Genomic DNA, 24,026 nt, shown 5'->3' with positions numbered 1-24,026 from the left:
GGTGTTGGGAGAACTGGACGTCTACATATAAAAGACTGAAACTGGACCCACACCTTTCCCCACTCACAAAAATTGATTCAAGATGGATAAAGGACTTAAATTTAAGGCATGAAACAATAAAAATCCTCCAAGAAAGCATAGGAAAAACACTGGAAGATATTGGCCTGGGGAAAGACTTCATGAAGAAGACTGCCATGGCAATTGCAACAACAACAAAAATAAACAAATGGGACTTCATTAAACTGAAAAGCTTCTGTACAGCTAAGGAGACAATAACCAAAGCAAAGAGACAACCTACACGATGGGAAAGGATATTTGCATATTTTCAATCAGACAAAAGCTTGATAACTAGGATCTATAGAGAACACAAATTAATCCACATGAAAAAAGCCAACAATCCCTTATATCAATGGGCAAGAGACATGAATAGAACTTTCTTTAAAGATGACAGACGAATGGCTAACAAACACATGAAAAAATGTTCATCATCTCTATATATTAGAGAAATGCAAATCAAAACAACCCTGAGATATCTAACCCCAGTGAGAATGGCCCACATCACAAAATCTCAAAACTGCAGATGCTGGCATGCATGTGGAGAGAAGGGAACACTTTGACACTGCTGGTGGGACTGCAAACTAGTACAACCTTTCTGGAAGGAAGTATGGAGAAACCTCAAAGCACTCAAGCTAGACCTCCCATTTGATCCTGCAATCCCATTACTGGGCATCTACCCAGAAGGAAAAAAATTCTTTTATCATAAGGACACTTGTACTAGTCTGTTTATTGCAGCTCAATTTACAATCGCCAAAATGTGGAAAGAGCCTAAATGCCCACCAACCCAGGAATGGATTAACAAGCTGTGGTATATGTATACCATGGAATAGTATTCAGCCATTAAAAAAAATGGAGACTTTACATCCTTCATATTAACCTGGATGGAAGTGGAAGACATTATTCTTAGTAAAGCATCAGAAGAATGGAGAAGCATGAATCCTATGTACTCAATTTTGATATGAGGACAATTAATGACAAGGTTATGGGGGGGGAAGCAGAAAGAGGGACGGAGGGAGGGGGGTGGGGCCTTGGTGTGTGTCACACTTTATGGGGGCAAGACATGATTGCAAGAGGGACTTTACCTAACAGTTGCAATCAGTGTAACCTGGCTTATTGTACCCTCGATGAATCCCCAACAATAAAAAAAAAATAAAAAATAAATTGCGGTATATATGTATACTATGGAATATTATGCAGTCTTAAAAAACGATGCAGACTTTATCTCTTATGTTTACATGGACGGAGCTAGAACATATCCTACTTAGTAAAGTATCTCAAGAATGGAAGAAATAATATCCAATGTACTCAATACTATTATGAAACCAATTTACAATCACTCACATTTTCATATGAAGAATAGATCACAACTATGGCCCAGGATGAAGGAGGAAGGAGAGAGGATGGGAAGGGAGGGGAGAGGTCAGATCGAGGGAGGGTGAATGGTGGCATCACACCTATGGTGCATATTGCAAGGGTACGTGTCGGATCTATTAAGTATAGAGTATAAATGTCTTAACACAATAATTAAGTAAACGAGGTGAGGGATATATTAACTAGTGCAATGTAAGCATTCCTAATTGTATGCATTCCCCATAAATGCATTAATGTATACATGATCTATGTGTTTATGATTTCATTTAAAAAAAAAGCAAGAATAGTTTCATTGGGGCAATGAAGAGAACAGAAAAGGGCATGCCAGATGATTTTGAGCAGCTAGCCCAGCAGTGATTACTCTGTGGGAGATGGCCAATGAAGAGATGAAGCTCAAGAGAAATTCCAAAGGAAACAGAACTCCTAACCCTCTGGGTGCAGGCAGGTCTGACCCTCGGCATCACTGGTAACAGCAGAGAGAACCTTCTAAGCTAGAGGAGAGACACTGTTCATAACTGTCCACACTCCCTCTCTGCACTGCTCCATCAGGCAGTTTGGAAGAGTTTTGCTCAGTTAAAGGCAAAGTTTACCAAGACCTAAAGGGAAACACACTCTTTCTATTACCTTTCCTAGAGCAACAGACATATATCCAACAGTGGATATATGTCAGAGACATGGCAGGGGAAGGAAAATGGGGCATTGCCATGTCCTGGATTCCTAAATATACTTATTTCTGGACTAAGCATTTTAGTTTCTTCTATCATATGTCATTGGTTAGAGTAGTGGGTTCTGGAGTCAGATCCAATGTTAAATAAAGTATTTCTGATTGACTAGCCTTCTTTGAACCTGATTCTTTGTAGGTACCATAAGCACAATAATACCCATATTACACAGTTGGAAATGAAGATTGCAACAGTGAGATAAGTTGAACGAGGCATGTCCAGCACTCAAAGCCTGATAGGCGCTCAAGTAGTTAGGTCTAATTCTGAATATGCCTGCAGAAAAGGATATTTGAGGCTGCAGGAATAAAACTAAAACTAGCCTGGAGCTGGATCAAGGTAAATCCAGAGGATTTAAGCAGAAGCCAATAGCCTTTTAATCAGTATTTCCCAAAATTAGCTCCAAGGAACACTAGCTTTTCAGAACATTAGTGTTATTCATTTTAAAATGTTTTCTGAATCCAATGCATTTGGGAAATATTAGATGAAACAATTTAAAATCATCCTTCTTGCAGGACTTCTAGGTGATCCCTGTCTGGTAACAAATTCTTGAACTCAAAGTCCAAAGCCATGTTATTTATTAAGCACTATAGCAAGGGTCCTCAAACTACAGTCCACGGGCCACATGAGGCGGTATGATTGTATTTGTTTCCATTTTGTTTTTTTACTTCAAAATAAGATATGTGCAGTGTGCATAGGAATTTATTCATAGTTTTGTTTTTGTTTTTTTTTTTTTTTTTGGTGGTTTTTTTGGCCGAGGCTGGGTTTGAACCCACCACCTCCAGCATATGGGACTGGCGCCCTATCCCTTTGAGCCACAGGTACCGCCCCATATTCATAGTTTTTTTTAAAAAAAAACTATAGTCCAGCCCTCCAACGGTCTGAGGGACATTGAACTGGCCCCATGTTTAAAAAGTTTGAGGACCTCTGTACTATAGGACGGTGCCCAGCAATCAGGAGCATTTTAAAGGCTAAAAAATGGGAACTGGGGAGAAGAGTATGTTGATTCCAAAGGAAAAAAAAAATACAAAAAGAACTGCAAAAAGTTAAAGATTTAAGTTAACACCAACAGAATGTAACATCATGCCAGCTGATCAACTGCAGCTCAACATATGATTACAGAACAATACACTTATCGTGGAATACTACACATAGGTGCCTTTTAACATGCTTGCTGTGCTGTGACTCAGGGGCTCCATTAGAATGAGAACCTAGAAAGGCCACAGGTTACCTTGATAAGGGCCAGACTTCTCAACTGTGCATATATATTCATGTGATACACACATGCGCACACAATCTATAGAAGTTCCAGCCAAAAAAAAAAATCAAAATTATGAACCAAATCCCTAGAACAAAAGCAGCAGCTGGAATCAATCAATGGGGTAGGTTGGGGGGGTCTCCATCCCCACCTTCCACAAGCCCTCAGTGCCCACAGACTCAGCCATTTGGATTCTTCCCACCCCACAAATCCCTTTCAGGCACAACATCCCAAGGCCAAGCACAGCTCTTTCTCAATAAATCTACCCCTTCCTGTGACAAGCCATTCACAGCACCCACTTTACAGCTGGTCACTTCACATTCCTACTCCTGAAAGGAGTTGGGGGCTTTCAGTGGTTCTTTCCAAACGGGATGGCAAACGTAACATTTTCACAGGAGGGAGGAGGAGGAAAGGGACTAGAGAGAGGCTGAAGGGAAAACTCACAGCCTTTAAAGGTCACCTAAAGAAATTTTCACTTGTTTGAAAGGAGATATGTAAGGAGGTGTAAAGATACAGATCCTTGGAGCTTTGCTCATGGTGGACACGAGGCTAGTCCCCGTGTCCTCAGCTTTAGCCTGGCAGCCACGAAGGGCTAGTGCAGTTGAAACAACAGATGTCTCCCAAGAGTGACTCCCTGTGCATGCCCCCTTCTGAAGGATCTGGAATAGCATCTAGACTCATGGGATAAATTCAAGCTGTCAGTCCCCTTCTCCACTTCTTTTGAGGGGGGAAAAAAAAAGAAGAAAAGAAAAGCTATGATTTAAAAAGCCCAAAACAATGACCAATTCTTTCAATCTATTTTTCAAGGTCTGTTACATATCATTGTCAGGAAATTCACTTTTCTCACCTTGAATGTTTGATTTTCACAGTTCTGACTCATTTCTCATTGTTTCCCGTATTCCAAAGTCTATTGTGAGTGATGGAAGCACCAAATCCAAGTCTATTGTGAGTGATGGTAAAGCCGCACACACACCCCACAGAGGAAATGGCCCTTTCATTGTTACTCTAACACCAGAAACAGTAAAGACCGTCCCTGACAACCATGCAAAGAAATTATTCTAAGTACAATTAGGAGAAAGAGCAATGAAAAATATTAAAATGTGCCATAGGAAAAGATTAATATTCCATGGTTCCACACTTTTTGGAGCTAAATGTCTCTACCTTAGGGGTATGACTTCCCGATAACATCTTTGCCCTTGAGGATCTCACCACTTCCTCTTCCGAAGCTATAACTTACACTCTCTCTCTCTCACTCTCTCACTCTCTCACTCTCCCTCCCTCCTACTTCCTATTCCTGCACTAGAGAGCAGGGAATGACAAGTTCAAGAACATGCTTGCCTGGAGGCCAGAGTGTGTTTCCTCTGCACTTGGAGTTCCATTTATGCCACTAAATTTCCTTACAATTAATTTTTAAAAGGGCTGAGAGATTTCATTTCCCAAACAGCTGACAAGAACCATGTTCCATGAAAGCAGACAAAATGGTTCTTGGTGACCATTTTTGCTATCATTATAAAAACTTTACAGTATAAATTCTGACTCTGCATTCTGCTCTTTATTACTTGGGTACAGCAGTGGGAATATGTTGATACTCCCTTGATACCCCTTCCAGAGCCAAGAACTGATGTATCTTAATTGCACTTTAGCCTAAAGCATATTAAATGCAACTTGATTATAAAACACATCTGAATTTCCATAAAAAAAAATTCTTGGCAAGTTTGCCAAACATCAAGTACAGAATTCTATAATCTCCTGGTCTGGCCCTTTTGCTGACTTGCCAGGTAACTTTGTATAAAGGCTGTTCCTCCCCTGCCCCTCCCATTCTCAGCCAATAAACTTGTAATAATAGATTTGGCCAGCACTTAGGAAAGACAGAAAGACAATTTTATTTGGACTGCATTTTGCAAATGACAAGAGGGCTTTAGGCTAAATTTGTCAGAATGACACTGCAGCATGGATTGCTGGAGTGAATTTTTTTAAGTTTCTACAAGCTCACTGGCATCAGTGATCAGTCTTACCCCATACAGCTTCCAGCTTTAACACCATGCATGTGCCACTGCCTTGGGTTCCTACATCTGTCCCACACTTGATTGGCACCTACATCTGTCCCACACTTGATTGCACTAACGCGATGCTGCCACCACTCCCAGCACACCACGATGGATGGATCAGTTGGCTGGAAACAGTAAGCCGTCTCACCAGAGGGGTTTGCATATCTCAGACACCCGCAGTGTGACAGCCTGCCCCAACTCCCCAGCATCCCAAAGCTGTCCCCTGCATCTAACAGAACACAAGCCTCCTCTTCACACAGGTGACTGGGGGCAGGACTAACAAGCAGGAGGTACACAGGTTTGCCCCATGCCCACTGCCTACTCTCCCTTGGAAAGATTTCCAAGCAGTCAGATGAACACAAAAAGTGACAGAAATACTGTGAAAAGTTACTCAGCTTTGATTTGGGTCTCAAGACTCCAGGAAAAAAAAAAAAAAACAATCTTAGGTAGAAAAAGAAAAGTAATAAGGAGCAAGGTTCATTACCACCAGGAAACAGAATCCTTCGTTTTTAAACCAAGGAGCCTCAAAGTACCACAAGTGTGTTATCAATTGTATCCTCTCGGCCACCTGAGCACGGGGTACACTATTACCCTTCCCTAGGGCTCAATAGAAACTTGCCTGCAAGCTATTTTCCTATCAAGCAACAAGAGTATAAAATACAGAGGTGTATATACTGCGAATCCCATTCTAGTCTGCAAGCTCAGTGGCTGAGTCTCAGGTGACTGCCCTAGACCACCAACTGACCTTATCCCCTGAAGCAGCATCCTGACACTATGAAACAATGGCGGGTAGAACACAGCCCGGGATTCACAACTTTTTTTTTTTTTTTCCCCCAATTTAAAGGAAACAGGTCCCCATGGATGGTTGATTCGAGCGCCCTCAAGTGTCTCGACAGAGTAATATCATTCTGCGACTCCCCTAGAGCTAATGTAAAGGACAGATTCGATGACACACAAATCCTCTTCATACTTGGTCCAGAAGCCTCCTAGGAGACTGTAGATTTGCAGGCTGCCCCAGGACTATGAATTTGTCTTCCCTGAAAGTGGCATCGGAACTTATACCCGCGAAGGTGAGAAGCAGATGTCAACAGGAGTGGAGGCTAATTTCAACCTGCTGCCCTGGTTGCGGCCGGTTAGATCATCCTATTTCTTTTTCCTGTGCCCCACCCCCTCCCTGCACCCAGAGGGGAGGGGCCCTAAGCCTGTGCACTCTCTAACGCCACTGTGCTGGGCACACAGCTGAAGAATGCAGGGCTACTTTTGCAATAAGCAAGACTCGAGAGATTTATCCATCACAGTCTCTATGACCATGGTAAGCCACTCTTATCTTTGGGTCCCAGGCTCCTCCTGTGCGCTGGAAGGGAAGCAGTCCTTTGCTCACAGATAAGAAACCTCTACAGCAATGCCTGGCATGGCGTGGATAGGCACCCAGTAAATGCTGATTGAATCCAAACCTGTGAACCCTATTCCAATCCACTTGCTGTATTATATTTCCAGAAAGCAGATACTATTCCTCAAATACAACATTCACGCTTTAAGAACTAGCTTGGGAATTCATGGAGTGCAGGAAAAGGCCGACCATCTCTCTGTGTTTCCCACAGCTCCTGAACTGGTGCCAGTCACAGTAGCCCCTCCACCAACCGGTGGGAGGAGGAGGGAAGCTTTTCCCTCAATGTATTTTCTCGTTTTCTTTCTTTAGCAGAGATTAAAGCAGCCAAAGACATGTGAGAGTCACGGATTTACCCTAGAATCTGAGATTATCCAGGCAGAAAATCTCATGTCTTTATAAAAGGGTAGAGAGGAGAAGGGGGGTTTCCACCTTCCCCCCTTACCTTCTCCTCCTCCTTTACCTTGAGGTTAGGAAGGCATGACTCAACAGTCCAAGGGTCCAACAGAAAAAAACCCAGGCTCAGAATTCCCAAAGAAAAATGGTCCAGCCTTGGTCACTACGTCAGATCAACCCTGGTGGGTCTTGCCTGCCGTTAATGACAAAATGAACATTTATCAAGAAAATATGCTCTTGGGCTCCTCTCACCCAAAAAGCAAAGAACATTCACTGCTGAGCTTTCTGCTGAGCCTTAAGCAAGACAAATTCAACAAAGCCCCAGAGAGTCTTGGCTTCCTCTTCTCACTGAACTCATGCCAGCCTTGCACGGGCACAGCCAGAGCATCATCACCCAGCCTGAGGTGTTGGCAGCTTCTCCCACCCACTTCTCAGCACTTTGCCTACTCAGGGGCAATGGCAAAGTATACCTTCCTCCTACCCACTGCACTTGGGGCTACCTCCCTAAAGCACAGTCAAGTCCCTTGGTTAGGTAATTCTACTGCCTTAACAGAGCACCAGAAAAGCTGCCCAATGGAGATACCTCATTAGATAGTCCTGAAACTAAAAATTATAACCACACAATGGGGAAGGGAAAGTCCTGGCTGACTATATTATCTCCATTGTCATTAAACTGAGAGAAAGGTCTTCCCCAAGACAGTCCTTAATCGATCATTTCCATCTTATTTAACTTCTCTCCTATTTCTCCCCTTCCTTTCCTACCACCATCATCATGATCCAGAACCTTCTCAGTAGAAACTGATATTACTAACTAGTCTTACGACTGCTTTTCTTCCTCCATCATCAGATGAAAAGATCTTCCCCAACACTAATTTCAACATAGCCTTTAACAATTCCTTAAAGAATTAAAGGGCCCTAATGACTTCCTGTTACTTCTAGGAAAAATTTAGTCTGAAAGCTGATACTCAGACCCCTTTGTAATATCTCAGACCCCCTGGAGAAATGACTAAGGAACAAGATATCACCTCCAGAGTTTCCAAGACTCTTGTATCACTGCTAGATCTGAGTCCAAGACAAGCGGGCAGTGATTTCAAACATTCAGATGTCCTCAAACTGACCTCTGGGAAGAAACTTTTCACTGGGCATTTCCACCAAGTCTTCAGCTATCTCCCTTAACATTCTCGAGTGTACTGATGTGCACACTAGTTGCATTCAAACCAATATGGCTGACCACTATTATATTTCTTCAAATGACAGTTCATCTGCCATTGTAAAACACTAGGACACACCTAGCAATGAAACTCCAGGCACAGGACAGCAAGGGAGCAATTGATAGAGGAACAAAAGATCAACATTAGAGGAAAAAAACACATACACACACACACACACACACATCTTGATGCTTGTATGGCATCATGTTCTGGTGAGAGCATCAGAGAGTTGTTAAAAGACAATGTGGATGGCTGTGTCCACCCCACCAGGCCGGTGGACCAACTCAGGGGAAGTCCAGCAAGGGAAACAAATGGCACTGCCTTTGACAATGAAAAATAGCCAAGGATGTAGAGAATGCTACGGAACAAAAGTCATGACCCTTGGGAAGAGCATAGGCATCTGTCCTCTTGTTCATCCCCTTCTTGAAGAGAACACTAAGTGACAGTATTGTGTTGCTGTACATCGACTACTCTTGCTATTAACCACCACCTTGGAGGGTGGCTCCTATGGCTCAAAGGGGTAGGGCGCCAGTCCCGTATGCCAGAGGTGGCAGGTTCAAACCCAGCCCTGGCCAAACACTGCAAAAAAAAAAAAAAAAAAAAAAACCAACCACCTTGGAGCTTTCTACAACATGAGATTTAAAAAATAAAATATCACAGCTTTTTCCTAAATAAAAAGCAATAACAGCAATTTACATCTTCCCCACCACCACCAATCAATCCTTGAAGATCCTTCCAGGAAGCTCAACACCCCACATCTCTAGCCAGTGCGACCCTTGCCATTTCTTAGCACTCAAGGTCTCACCATCTGGAAGCTACGGCAAATCTGATGGTCGCTTACCATCTTCCCAACTCAACTGCAAACACTTCAAGGACAAGAATCGTGGGTTGACCTGCTTCTCCATCTCTTCTTTTCCCTCACCCACTTGCCCCCTCGTACTTTAGCCTAGAAGGTACTTGAAAAATACTATCAGTTGATACAAATGTACTTACTATTGAATGGGAATCTGAAAATCCCCTTTCTTTTAGGTATTTCCCATAAACCTTTATTGTCTCTATCCCTTTTCATAGGAAACATTCACACTTTCCAAACAGACTAGTTTTATAAGGTTCGGGCTATAAACACCCACCAAACCCACTACCCCCAACACACACACAGCTGATTCTTGGTTTGGTTTGTGCTTAACAGAGTTAGCACTTGAACTTTTACTGAAGCTTTTAAGATTCAAACTGAAGCCACTGGCTGAGTGTCTTTACAAGATCCCCCTATCCAAGTCGGTATGAATCACCAATAGCTCTTTCTAATTTACTTCTTGAAAATTTTTAAAGGTTTTGTTGTTGAATCTCTTCCTTCACTCCAGCCCTTCATGACTGCTTTCCGACCCTGGGAAGATGTCTCCTGGTTCATTAATCACAAGCTAGGGACAAGCCTTAATGTTGCCTACAGCTCACGCATAAGAAAATAGGAGCTTCCGTACTAGGCAGGATTTGTGATTCCACTGTAATTTTCCCATTAAGTCTAGAGCTTATCTATAGTCGTTGCTCCTACACTTTCTGGCCTTTCCCTAACCACCACCCCCCCAACCTTCTCCCATCCTACCCCCAAGAAATGAACTGGTTTGCCCAGCAGGTTTAGTCTTGCTTTGGCCGGCTTATTGTTTCAACGTGGTTATGAAGTTGCTAGGCTTGAAAACACAGTTTATTAATTTTCAGGCATTCCTGATGTCTCCCGGTTGCATGTGTCGGTGAGCATGAGGGTGCCTGTGGTGACTAACCCTCCTGGAGTCTGCAATTCTGCTAAGAACTGAAAAGAGGGAGTCCCAGTTTGTTCATGTTACTGATGAACCACATCACTTCCCATGTGTAAGGAATGCCAGAGTCCAGCATTTTACAGATTTGCAAAAATAGAAGCAGAGCCAGGTAAAAGGATTTGGCCAGGGTCATAGGCTGAAAACCAGCAACTGCAGCCACAGCTCGGAGTAGTTATATCTGAGTCCAAGAAGCTCCATCTACTCACAAATTCTTCCTCAAAGGCTCCCGCGTGTCCACGTAGAACAAAAATGCATCACAGACCCGTCAACGCACACACGGGCAAAATATAGAGATACTGCCTCTGTAGCTTACAATAGGGAACAGAAAAGATGCTGTTAAAATTAGAGTGAAACTGCTCTAATAAGGTTAAATTCTAATCCAAAGAGATCATGCCCCCCTCCCCAATCCTAGCAAAGCTTCCATTTCCCCTGAGTGGCTCATGAGGGGGAAAAAGGAATAAAAGACAGCCAGATTTCAAAAAGCACCTTGGAGAGATTTTCACAGGACATTTCTTTAGTTCAATCAATACAAAGTTATCTCTGACTTGTACAAAAATAGCTTTTTCACACATAGCTGCGCGCGTGCACACTCCCGGGCGCGCGCGCACACACCACATTGGCAGCAGGTACTTTAAATTTGCTGGAAAATATTTCTAAGAAGTCAAAAAGCTCCTGCTGAATTGAGTGCCCTCCTATTGGCTAGCCAGACCAGTTGAGGGACCTGATTGGTCCCTGATTCTGAGGACTGATAAGAACGGCTATAAAATCCCTGGGTGCAGCTCTTGGGCCCCCAGTTTGCAAAAGGCAGAGGTGCAAGCAGCAGCAGCGGCGGCGGCAGCGGCGTAGCACACGCGTCCTCCGCAGGAGCAGCAGGGAAAAAAAATCCTCATCAAATCCTCACCTAAGCTTTCTGTGTATCCAGATCCACATCTTCACTCAAGCCGGGAAAGGGAAAGAGGAAAGGGGGGGGAGGAAAAAAAAAAACCCCAGCAACTTAGCGGAAACTTCTCAGAGAATGCTCCAAAACTCAGCAGTGCTTCTGGTGCTGGTGATGAGTGTTTCTGCAACCCATGAGGCGGAGCAGAATGACTCTGTGAGCCCCAGGAAATCCCGGGTGGCAGCTCAGAACTCAGGTAAGCAGCAAACCCAGGACTGGTTTCTCCCCCAAAGAGCTGTCCTCATTTGCCTCTCGCTTCTGCAACTGTGTCTGTGACGGCTGATCTTGATAATAAATGTGCTTCATGCCTCATGGCAATAAACTGCCGGTGTAATCCAATAGCCTTAGGAAGTGGAGCTCCTTTGTTTAATGAATTGCATGCAACTAACGAAGAGGCTGGACGCTCTGCTGAGGGTATTTCATTGCATAAGCCTAGCCTGATTGCCTGAAATCTGGCACGTACCCTTTTGGGGGGGGTGGGGGTGGGGAAAGGCTTGAACACTGGCATGCCTCGGAGTGCTCTCTTATACTTTCCAGAAGCTGTTCTGAGGTGAGACAGGGCTTGTCTGATGCCGTTTCTCTTCCTTGCCTCTTAAGACCCTAATAACTTGACTTCCCTGCCTCTTCAGAGAACACAGGGCGAAGCTCCCTCTTCAGACTGATTTTTGGAACCATAGCCCTCAAGCCTGATAAATCCAGGCTTGGTTTGTCAGAGAAAGCCCTACGTACATCCCACCCGCAACACTGCCGCCTCTGTCCCTCCCAGCTCCCGGGCTCCATTCACTCATCTATACAGCCCCTTTTAATATGCATTAGGCCAATAAGCCCCTTGGAAAAGAGATATTTGTGGAACCTAGCAGCTGTTTCTCCAAGAGTAAGGTCTCACTTTGGTGCTGACTCTGGGAGCAGTTAATTGTGCATGATCTTGGCCTGGGAGGGAGAAGAGGCATTAGGAAGCCGCATTGACACACCTGCCTCCTGACTTTTCCGGCTTCACTTGCTCTCCTTCCATCACTCCCTCTGTCCTCCAACTGTCAGCAAAGATGGGATCCCAGGTGTCAGAATGCTGCAGAGATGCTCCCCTTGGAAGAGCGCAGGTCCCCGCTGAGAGGAGGGCTTTTGCTTCACTTCCTTTTGTACTTAGTTGCTATAGAGATGCAGTGATTCACAAATCAAGCTTGCCTAAAACAATAGCAGCCCTAATGCATATTAAAACTGCTTAAAGCAAAGTTATAATTTGAACCCGTGGAAATATATAATTAGGGAAATGACTTGTAACATCCCAGAGGTTGCGGGTGGTGGGAGGGGGTGGGGAAGCCTAACTGAACCTCGCTTTTGATCTCAGGGGAGAACCCCATGGCTTGAAGGCTGCAGATCATTTCTTGCCGAGCTGCCTGCCAGAACACTCCCCCCTTCTGTGGGAGAGAAATTACTTTTATGGGAGATCTTATCCACAACGTAGAAAGCCTCGTGCAAGTTTTTGTGGTTTTCTTCCAGTCTTGCACAAGGGATGACTTTGCCTTATTATTATACACCTGAGGTTTTTTTTTTTGTTTTTTTTTTTTTAAGGCTTTTAATGTGAAAGAGACTCTGCATGCCTCTATACACTGACCTGTAGGGGAGGGCTGGGGTGAAACTTGGACGGGTCAGCTTGCCTTCAGCCAATATGAAGGTAAAAGCCCCCAAATTAGAAGGGTCTCCAAGTGGCACGTTTTTCTTTGCCATTTAGACTAAACTCCCATGCTCTTTTCCCCCGGTGCACATCTTTTGGAAGCTAGATGGATTCCCTGGCCCTCTCAACCTCTTAAACCTGACCGCTAGCATTGCGTTCTGCCTTCCCATGCTTTTCAGTGCCAAGCAACAACCTTTGATTCCATAGAGATGCTTAAAGGCACTCTGCATTTCACAGACTCCAACTGCTCTTCTCCAGCCACCAAAATCATATGTCCTGAGACTGCAGAGAGAATGTGTCTTAGAGGGAGAAGCCCTTCCCAGTCTGTCCCGTGCCCTGGCTCCTGTAAGCCAAGGGGCGTGGTCTATCCCTTCTCTTTCATTTGAATGGGTCCATCTATTGTCTCTCATGACAGACTCCTGGGGTATGCTCTTCTGACTGCTTGTTTTTGCAACTGGCCTCTGCACCCACTTGCTCTCCCAACCCAGCCGTCCACAGGCCAATCCTGTGTGACCTGGATTGAATGGCTCTTTCTCTTCCAGCTGAAGTGGTCCGCTGCCTCAACAGTGCCCTGCAGGTCGGCTGTGGGGCTTTTGCATGCCTGGAAAACTCCACCTGTGACACAGATGGGATGTACGACATCTGTAAATCCTTCTTGTACAGCGCTGCTAAATTTGACACTCAGGTAATAAGAATTTGACCCCTGCTCACACTGGCTGCCTCTCTTTAACGGTGTGTCAGACCATTGTTCTTAGGAACCAGTCTTGTAGGGAACTAGCCCTGCCTCTCAGCCTCCCCACTGTGAATTCCCATCTCAACATGTGTAACATGCACACGTGGCCAGGAACTAGTTCTGTGTGAGACTCTCCCCGCCCAACTCATGCCGGATCGAAAAGAGCTGAGCTGATGGGGGCTCTCATATAGGGAGGAAGATCCAAAAAGCTTTTCTTCTAGAGGAAATAAAAATGTGCTTCTAACAAAGAAGTTCTTCCCTCTGTGTGACCTAGCACACCCCCTCGTGATTTGAATTCTCAAAGTCTCACTCTCAAGAACATAAAACCAGATTATGACTATTTTCAAGCTGCAGGGTGGTTGATTATGGTCCATCTCTTTTTCCTCTAATCTCATTTCCTTTCCGTGGAGCTCAATTCTCAAGGGAGTCTAAGGGAGGCGGGGCCTTCTTTTTAATCCCTGGCCACAGCATACAATCTTCTCATCGCAAGGACATGCAGATGGCCATGATACAGTGCCAAGGCGAGCCCCCTTGAGCTCCCCATGTTGTATGCCCCATTCTTTTTTGTCAAGTGAAGCTAACACCTTCCTTCAATCCCCCCCTCCTTGGCAGGGAAAAGCATTTGTCAAAGAGAGCTTAAAGTGCATCGCCAATGGGGTCACCTCCAAGGTCTTCCTTGCTATTCGGAGGTGCTCCACATTCCAGAGGATGATTGCGGAGGTGCAGGAAGAGTGCTACAGCAAGCTGAATGTGTGCGGCATCGCCAAGCGCAATCCCGAAGCCATCACAGAGGTGGTCCAGCTGCCCAATCACTTCTCCAACAGGTATGAGCTGAGACTACGTTTTCATCCTCAGCAGAGGGGGAGGGGGTGATTGGCTGGCAGAGCCAAACTGGGAGGGAGGTTTAAACCGCCATAGTCATGCTCTTATTTTAGCTTGCAGCCTTCCCAGCTTTTGCAGGAAAAAATATGTTTGTGATTGGTTGTGACAGTTTAAGCCGCTTGGGGGTTTTTCTCCCCTCCCTCCCCCCGCCACTGTTTATAGGAAAAGTCTTCCCGTTCTGCTCAGAGACAGCTTCATCTCTGCAGCAAGCCTGGGTGCATTTTCATTGTTTCTTGCTGTAAGCCTGAGGGAATGGTGAAGTTTCTGGAAACAAGCTTTTAGACATCAAATCTGGCTGAAACGACAACTGTACAGCAGTAAAATAGTCTGCGATCAAAACTTTGGTCAAATGTCCAAATGCAGACTTTTAAATCGGCATATATTTTGAATCAGTCCCAAGCTCAATAAGAGATCTCACTTCTCTGCGATTCAGATTTTCTCTGTGAAAAGTGAAATGGCTGGACTGGGCCATGCTCCCGTTCCCTTCCAGGCCTTGTGTAATCTCGCTGCATTAGTTCCAGATTTCCTAGGTTGATGTTCGAGCAGGTGTCCAGATCACATTCTCATCTTAGTGTTCAAACACGACCCAAAGCCACTGAGCTAGTACAGTAATACCCAAGCATCATACCTTTCTGAGTCCTGGCATACTGTCTTCCTCAGCCAGGACTCAGCTCCTCATACAGGAGAGGGCCAGCATTCTCATGCCAAGGGCATGGCCTGGAAAGGTTCCAGCAAAGACAGCAGTGCAGATGGGGCTGGCATGGAGTTTTGGCAGGAGTAGTGCAGACCCATCAAGTTTAACCTACTATGATGCCTCTCACCCTAAAACTGGACTCCCAGTCCTGAAGTTCTATTCTTTGACTCTCCTGCCAAATCGGGACATATTCACAGTGGTCAGTCCTATGCATGTTACTCTGACCACCTGAGAGTTAGGGCAGACTTATCAGATTAATTTCCTACCCAGGTACTGCCACCCGTCTTCAGAGAGTGGCAAGTTTTCTAGGGCGTAGGAGTGATTTTGTCATATATATGCAATAGAAAAATAGCTCCTCCTTGGAAAAAGCTTAAGGTCCCTAACATTTTGGAAAATTTCTGATTCAATCTTAACTGCAGGTGAGTGCCGTCCAGAACCTCAAGTCAATTTACAAAATTCATTTCTCTGGTCCTTGGAAGTGACTATTTGATGGGGTTCTGATTTTCTCAGAACAGGACAGTCAAAACCACTACTTCTCTCCGTGGCCTCTTTTTAATCAACCTTAGTTTTAAAATTCTGCTAGGGATATTCCTGTTGCCTGGAAGGAATGGGGCATGGGGCAGGGACACCTAATTGTTGGAGATTTCCTTCAACCATGAGAAAAAGAAATGAAGAATTCTTAGACAAGGCTAGAGACAAGGTGTGTGCTTGTGCAGTTGGTGGAGGTGAGGTAGAGGTGTGTTAGCAAAGCCATGATTACGGGTTTAGATCAAATCGTTCCGGGCCCCCGTGACAAATCACAATCTACCCTACGGCATGTAACCAATTGAGGCAATATTCATCTCCCTATTTCAACTGAAGTAGCATCTTCCATTTTGAAGGGAAAGGTCATATACAAAGAAAGAAACAGACTAGGACTGGAGATCCCGACCATTATTCTTTTTAATGGGTGTTTTATATTTAAAAACCTTTAGAAAAATGGTCACAAAGAAAGTCCTCTTCTTTCATCTCAGTGGGGAATGGCCAGCCCTTGAAGACCAGAATCTCCCATACAACGTTTCTCCAAGAATTTTGCTTCAGTGGGCTAATATTACTCCTGTTCAGGACTGTAGAGATTTCCGGTTCCATGCTGGGTTTGCTTTGCTCTATTTAAGCTCCTCGTCCTCCTGAAACATCCTGCTTTCCCAGCCTCTGCCCAACCACAGACACACGTGAAGTTGGTGCCAATTGGCATGGAATTGCATAAAGGAAGTAGTTACAGGTTCATTCCACCTTCCTGTGACTTATCTAGCATGAGATTCGAGGCTGGGAGAATCCAAAAGCCTGTGACTGGAGCAGGAGCTGAAGTGAGAGGGTTTTCTATGACAACATGCACCTGGAAGAAAAAGGTAGCTGGAATGTCCCCCTGCCCAAATTTGCAAACTGTGCTTTTAACCATGAGGAAAGTAGACAGAATTGATGAGGCATGCAGCAGGCAATGGAAGGCTTGGGAGCCAATTACACCAATCCAGTTCCAGAGTGGGAAAACTGACAAAGCTTCCAACAACTCTCTAGGGCATGGATAGGGAACAGGAAACAGAAGAATAATATTGATCAAGGGAAACAAAGGACTATTTATAAACCCTCACACAGAATGTTCCTAGGCAGTATGTGTGTATTTGGGTAAGCATGGTTGAAACAGTAGCTATGGAGAATATCTGATCTTATTCTTTACCACAAAATAAAAGTCAGGGATGGAATTTTCAAAGTGGGGAAAAAAGAACCTAACCTAACCTTCAAAGCTAGGTTATCAGAACTCTTCGCCCACTGAGATTTTGCAACACTTCCAACCTCTATAAAGATAAAGGAATCTTCTTGAGTAGGTCTAATTCCTTTGCAAAGAAGGGGCCATAAGTAGAGCTGCACTACTTTTTGTTAAATTGAGAAAAAATATGTCTTGAATTCCTAGAAATGTAGAACATCATAGCCAAAGACAACTGCAGAGGTTATCTAGACTCACTGCCTCATTCTACTGATTAATGAACAGAGGCTTGGGGAGAGGAGTGACCTGGTGAAGTTCACGCAGCTTGGGAATAACTACGTTGGGCCTAGAATTCACATGGCCTTGAGCCAAGCTATTTGATTTCTACTTCAAATATGGCAGCCAGCAAAACCTGTAGGAAATATCCACAATCCAAAAATAGAATACCAAGCACAATTGAATATATGTGCACCAGGGTAGATCAGGAATTCAATTTGTGTACCTTCTCTCTCCTAAAAGTAAGGGCACCTCTTGCCAATAAATACAGTAATAAGACTTAGAACAAGAAGGTGCTTGATAAACATGTGCCCATTGCTAAGTCAACTTTTGCTGGAGACACCATCTCTTAAAGAATCTGACTTTAGTGACTTGCAGGAAAGATCTCATTGACCAGCCCAATCCCACAGGTCAATGCCACAGCCCAGCCCTTTGATGGAGAGGCACAGGGTTCACCTACTGCTCATGCTGACAGACTATGTAGAAATTACTATGTTGAAGGAAGCATAACAAATTTTCCAGCCTTTGAGTCTTTTTTATATTCTAAAGAGCTCCCTTAGTCTTCCCTTGTTGAGTTAGCAAAAGTCCAGGAAGGGAAAAGTCAGGGTAGGTTGGTGGGGGTCTCTAAAAGCAGTCAGGCTGACAAGAGTCATCACCAAGAAGTACCAAGATCAGGTGTCATACTTGGGCTGACAGAGAAAGTGGCAGTAGAGAGAGGTACGAGTCCTCAGAAGAAAAAGAACAGGTACTTTGACAAAGTAGGGCCTGAAGGAAACACGTGGCCCCACAAATGCTAGGCTGGCTAGAGAAGCTTCTTGAAGGGCATCAGACTTCTTCATCCAGACAAGAGCTTTCAAATCCTTCTGTGAAGGAACTTTACATTCTTTGTGTTTCTTTCTAGGGAAAGATCATGTTTTCCAGTCCATTTAGGGGCTTGTCTGGCATGAATAGCTTCTTCTAAAAGTAGACAGGTTAACTTCTAAGTCATAAAATCTTTATTGGAGGGGTAGGAGGTCATAAATTTTATACTCAAGGATCTAATCACCCTTTGAAATAGATACAGCAATCAAGGGTAGGTCCTAGCAGAGCCTAAGAGTTAGGATACCTGGAGAACTATGTGGGTATGTACATGTCTGAAGCTGCTGGTACAAAGTTATCCATTCTCCATTTTTCCAAAACTGATTTCCTCCCCATTTTACCCTCCAAGTGAGATCTACTTTGATTCATGTGCTTTTTAGTCCCAAAGGACTAGAAATGTCCTTTGCGCCAGAGAAGTCCAATTTTAACCGTAGTTGGCTCTAATTCTCCCTGGAGGGAAGGGTGTCACCAGGCCCGTGTCAGTGACCCTGACATTGCACTTGTCTTTCAGTCCCCAGCTTCATTCTGCTCACCCACAGAAGGGTGACCGCTTTGCCTCATTACCCATGTTCCACCCGATTTACTGTACATCCTTGAAAGGACCTCTCTGGGGGGTTAAGTTATTCTGGAAAAATGTTTGATCCTGTGCTCTGTGTTAGTTAAAAATAAACAGGTTTCTTTTCATGGAAGATCCTGTGGCCCCAGAGATCCTTGGGCTCCTCTGAGAGTGTCTTATTAGTGAACACAGAGCTAATGGGTTTTGACAACTGCCACCTCAAAATGGAGCAGACGCAGCCCAGCCTGAATTGGAAAATACCTGAACTGTCTTCCCAAAGAACAGGACGATTTCTATGCTATACATATGAGACAGTTTAATCTTCTCTGCACCATGAGGCTTAGTGGTGTTGATTAGGATGTTGAAGGAATCTGCCCCAAAGATGAAGGTAATTTCTACCACACACAATTTTTTTTTTGTAAAATTCACTAGACCTACAGATTATTTTTCTCTGGGGAATCATAATTTACAGAAGAGAAGCCTACTTTTAAAACGCCATTTCTAAAGTGGCCACAAAATATATCCACAAATGTGCAATGAGCAGGCAATATAGCGCAATGACACTGGGCCAGGGTAGGTGTAAAGAGTAAGAACACAGATCCTCCCTCCAGGAACTTCACAGTCTAGTCAGGGAAACAAAACTATCACAGAACCACCAAGTGCTGGCCTGTGTGTTGGTAACCAAACATCCATAATGGGAAGAGGCCAGCAGAACCTAGAACAGAGAGAAGGCTTGGTGGAATTATAGACACATGAACCCTTAGGGAACCACCAATCCTTCCAGTTAAATATCCCCATTACCTGGCATTTGCTTTCTGACTATACTATATCCTTGGGGAAAAACTAGAGATGAGAGGCAGTCAATAGCCTTTATCAAGACCAGCTAGTAAGGGAGTTAGATTTTGTAGAAAAATGCGCGTAACGTGGAAGGGAGGAAGATGGAAGTTTTGTCAGAAGATGCACACTTCTGCACACACCAACAAGAAAAAATAAAATTGTTTAAAAGTAGCAAAATAACTGTGTGCACGACAGTGGCACTGATATATCCATATTGTGTGATGGACTCACATCATGGTAAGCCTCTTCAGCTCTTCCACCTTAATTGCTTCCAAAAAAAATAAATAAATAAAGGAGAGTTGAACTAGTCACTAAATGGTTTCTGTGATCCCTGCTAATGCTATGATTCTGTTTCTAAAAATTTTAGTCACTGCAGTTAGCCTATTCTTCAGTGTGTGATCTAAATCTCTTGAACTCTAAACACGAAGACGGACTTGTCTTGCACCAGGGGGCAGATGCACTCAGGCTGAGGGACACAGCACAGGGCCGTGCAGCAGAAGCCACTTGCAGCTAATGAGCTAGTGACATTTGCATGGTCTGGCCCTGCTCTCACCGAGTGACCATCCCCTGTGCTCTCTTTCCCAATGCAGATACTATAACAGACTTGTCCGGAGCCTGCTGGAATGTGACGAAGACACAGTCAGCACCATTAGGGACAGCCTCATGGAGAAAATCGGGCCCAACATGGCCAGCCTGTTCCACATCCTACAGACGGACCACTGTGCCCAAACGCACGCGCGAGCTGACTTCAACAGGAGACGCACCAGCGAGCCACAGAAGCTAAAAGTCCTCCTCAGGAACCTCCGAGGTGAGGGGGACTCTCCCTCCCACAGCAAAAGCACATCCCAGGAGAGCACATAACCAGGGAGAGGTATTCACCACCTCGCCAAACTAGTTAGCATTTTAGCGGTGTTCACGCACCAACGTTGAGTGTTGTGTGCCTGGTTTGATTTTTTTTTTTTTTTTAAATATTCCTATTTTCTACTCCCCCTTAAAGAAAATTGCATGAAACTAGGGTTTTGTGATCAATATCCCAACATTCTGCCACGGCAGCATTTCCACCAACAGAATACATGTGATCATTCTGCCTCTCCTCTTCCCAGCTCCCTTCAAACAACCCTCAAACACAAAACATTAATGTAACTCCCCCAGTCACTGTAAGTTGAAGATGTGGAGCCCTTTAGAATGGTTGCCCCAATAGAGTTAGCCAATGAGAAACTTTATTTAAATGCATGTCTTAAATGCTCATAAAGATGTTAAATGGAATTCGTGTTATGAATCTGTGCTGGCCATGGATGAATATGAATGTCATGTTTGAATTCTTGATCTCTAATGAGCTAGTGTCTTAAGGTCCTGATCCTCCAATACCTAATTTCCTTTCCAACACATTTACCAAATTGCTCGAGCCTGACTCTCCAACCAGACTTGGAGCCTGCATCTTCTTGCATCTAATGAAAAACAAAAAGCTAACATCTTTATGTACTGTAACTGCTCAGAGCTTTAAAAGTATCTTTAACAATTGTCTTAAAACCAGAGAATCTTAAGGTCTGACTGTGGAATATAAATAGCTGAAAACTAATGTACTGTACATAAAATTCCAGAGGACTCTGCTTGGACAAAGCAGTATATAATAACTTTATTGCATATAGATTTAGTTTTGTAACTTAGCTTTATTTTTCTTTTCCTGGGAAGGGAATTAACTATCTCACTTCCAGATATCCACATAAATGCTCCTTGTGGCCTTTTTTATAACTAAGGGGGTAGAAGTAGTTTTAACTCATCAGAACTTAAAGATGGGCCTGTATGAGATAGGAGAACCAACAGGTTTATCTGAAGGACCCCAGGCAAGACGTTAATCTCCCAGCCCACCTCAACCCAGAGGCTACTCTTGATTTAGACCTAATCCTGACAGAGCTCTGTCATGTCCAACTGGGAATTACTGGAGCCAAAAAGAACAACCCTCTGGGCTTGGACCACTCAAAGTGTGAAGAGGCTGACTGTATCTTGGGAAGTGGCAGTTCTGAACTTGCCACCTCTCATCAGTGCCTAGTACTCTGGCAGATGGTGAGGTGGGAGACTTTCCATTCAATCAATCAGGAACAAGTCAATATCAGCCTTTGGTCTTTAGTCCGGGGGACTTGGGGCTGAGGGAATATAGCTAACCCTGGGCTGTCCAGCCTTAATAGACTCCTCTGACATTTTTGTCCTGTAGCATGCTGCCTGCCAAAGTAGTCCTGGCAGCTGGACCATCTCTGTAGGATCATTAAAAAGACAAAAAAAAGAAAAAAGAAAAAAAAAAAAGAAAGAGGGGGAAAGAGCAGGTGGTGTGATCATTTCTGCCGTGATGTTTACAAGATGGCAACCACCAAAGCTGAATGATTAACCTATCTATGAACAACAGTAGTTTCTCAGGGTCACCGTCCTTGAACCCAAACAGTCCCCTATGAGCGTCACTGCCCACCAAAGGTCAATGTTCAGAGAGGAAGAATGAGGAGGGGTAGAACTGCAGGGGCCACTCCAAACCCGCTTAGGTAGAAACTAATGGTGCTTGACTCTCACTAGGCTAAACTCAAGATTTGACCAAAACTGAGTGATAGGGATCCTGGTGGGAGGAGGGAGGGCACATCTCCAGAAAAGTAAAAAGCAATACAACTTTACCATAAAGCCTTTAAAACCAGTAACGTGCTGCTCAAGGACCAAGAGCTATCACAACAGACCCCGCAGCAGCAGCAGCACAAACATTGCTGCCTTTATCCCCACACAGCCTCCAAGCGTGCTGACATCAGATTGTTAAGGGCATTTTTATACTCAGAACTGTCCCATCCCCAGGTCCCCAAACATATGGACACTGCCTTAGCCTCTTGGAAATCAGGTAGGCCATATTCTAAGTTAGACTCTTCCCCTCCCTCTCCCACACGTCCCACCCCCCAGGCAAGGCTGATTTCTCTGAACCAGAAAAGCTATTAAAGTTTGTATGTTGTGTCCATTTCGTAAACCCACTAAGCCAGGACCCTCCCCCACCCCCCAGTGCAATGAGTAGTTCATGAGTATTCCTTGCAAAATTCTCTCTTCTTTCGGTCTAGTAGATTTTATTTTGCTGTGATCTCTTCAAACCGTGGTACCCACCTTTTCTCCCCAGGATGATATTCATATATGTATCTACAATACATATCTACACATATGGAAAGAAGCAGTTCTCACAACGTTGCTAGTTTTTTGCTTCTCTGTCCCTTGCCCTCCCCTCCCCTCAAACTTCCAAAGCTTCATCTCATGTTTGCTGAACAGAGTGATTCGGGGGCTAACCTAGACCAGTTTGCATGATTCTCCTCTTGTGATTTGGTTGCACTTTAGACATGTCTGTGCCATTATATTTGCATTATGTATTTATAATTTAAATGATATTTAGGTTTTTGGCTGAGTACTGGAATAAACAGTGAGCATATCTGGTATATGTCATTATTTATTGTTAAATTACGTTTTTAAGCTCCATGTGCTTATAAAGGGTATGAAACATATCATGGTAATGACAGATGCAAGTTATTTTATTTGCTTATTTTTATAATTAAAGATGCCGTAGCATAATATGAAGCCTTTGGTGAATTCCTTCTAAGACAAAAAATAATAAAGTGTTACGTTTTATTGGCTTCCCCCCCATGTCTTTCATTGTTATTCTTTACAAACTTGAGTTTCTCTGCAGTCACTAATTGTCAATATGTACTGAAGATGATTTAAGTCTACGTTTTCCAAGTTTCTTTAAAACCCTCCAGTGGCTCCCATTAAAACCCAAACTCCCATAGGAAGTTGGAAGGAGTTTTCTGGCCTGCAGGTGATTCAGCTCTCTCGAGACTGAACTTTCTCCTGGTGCAGCAATCTCTATACTCTAGCCCTCAGGCAGTCCTGGGAGGAACTGTGCTTTTTCCCATCTGCATGTTTCTTGATACCCTTCTCACTTGTTGGAGGATATTACCATCCTTTGCCTAGACTAGCAGCACCCAGGGGGCAGGGAATGTACTCACTCTCCCGTATGTCCCAGCGCTAAAATAACACCTTCAACACTTTAAATGAATGATTTAGAAAGGGAAGAGAGGGAAAAGACCATTGAGTCAGCAAGATTGCAGATGGCTCTGCAGTTACAACCACCGAGCTCCTGGATCGGACTTCTGGGAATGGGAATTCTGGCTCTGCCACTTGTTAACTGCATCCAATCAGAGGAATTAATCTCAAAACGCATCATTTTCTTCCTCTGTAAAATGAGGATAGTAAAAGGGTCTCAGAGTTGCTATAAGGTGACAAAGTAAGTGAACTGCTTCCTTACAGCATCTGCGATCAAGTTAGGCTCAATGAAGGTCAGCTGCTGTCATCGCCAGTGGAGGGGAGGAGAGCCAAAACTCCCCATCTCGGGAAATAGTAAAAGGATTCACAACAGAGTGACAGCTGAATCTTGACAGCTGAAGAATGGGTGTGAGTTCAGTCACACAAAAAAGGGGAGCTTCCGTGGTGTGTATTTTTTTTTTTTTTCAAGAAAAGCCTTATGTAATTTTTTTAATTAGTGGATTTTCCCATTTTTAAAGACAAATGGGAG

The 24,026-nt window shown here is 44.0% G+C and overlaps 1 protein-coding gene across 1 annotated transcript; it reads left to right on the top strand.

Annotated features, from left to right (window-relative positions):
* Nucleotides 1–11,068: 11,068 nt before the first annotated feature.
* On the top strand, nt 11,069–23,091 carry STC1 (stanniocalcin 1). The gene is made up of 4 exons (XM_053578697.1): nt 11,069–11,391; nt 13,410–13,552; nt 14,213–14,424; nt 20,035–23,091. Exons 1-4 carry the CDS (start codon nt 11,274–11,276, stop codon nt 20,303–20,305), a joined length of 744 nt encoding a protein of 247 aa, XP_053434672.1. The 5' UTR covers nt 11,069–11,273; the 3' UTR covers nt 20,306–23,091.
* The last annotated feature ends 935 nt before the right edge of the window (nt 23,092–24,026 follow it).

Source organism: Nycticebus coucang, chromosome 24 (genome assembly GCF_027406575.1).
Source record: "Nycticebus coucang isolate mNycCou1 chromosome 24, mNycCou1.pri, whole genome shotgun sequence".
Lineage (NCBI taxonomy): Eukaryota > Metazoa > Chordata > Mammalia > Primates > Lorisidae > Nycticebus > Nycticebus coucang.
The sequence above is the reverse complement of the archived record's forward strand: the minus strand, read 5'-3'. Positions and strand labels throughout refer to the sequence as shown.

Coding starts and splice junctions, on each gene's coding strand:
- STC1 (XM_053578697.1), top strand. CDS start 11,274: ATGCTCCAAAACTCAGCAGTGCTTCTGGTGCTGGTGATGAGTGTTTCT. Junction 11,392..13,409: donor GGTGGCAGCTCAGAACTCAG/GTAAGCAGCAAA, acceptor TTTCTCTTCCAG/CTGAAGTGGTCCGCTGCCTC. Junction 13,553..14,212: donor CTGCTAAATTTGACACTCAG/GTAATAAGAATT, acceptor CCTCCTTGGCAG/GGAAAAGCATTTGTCAAAGA.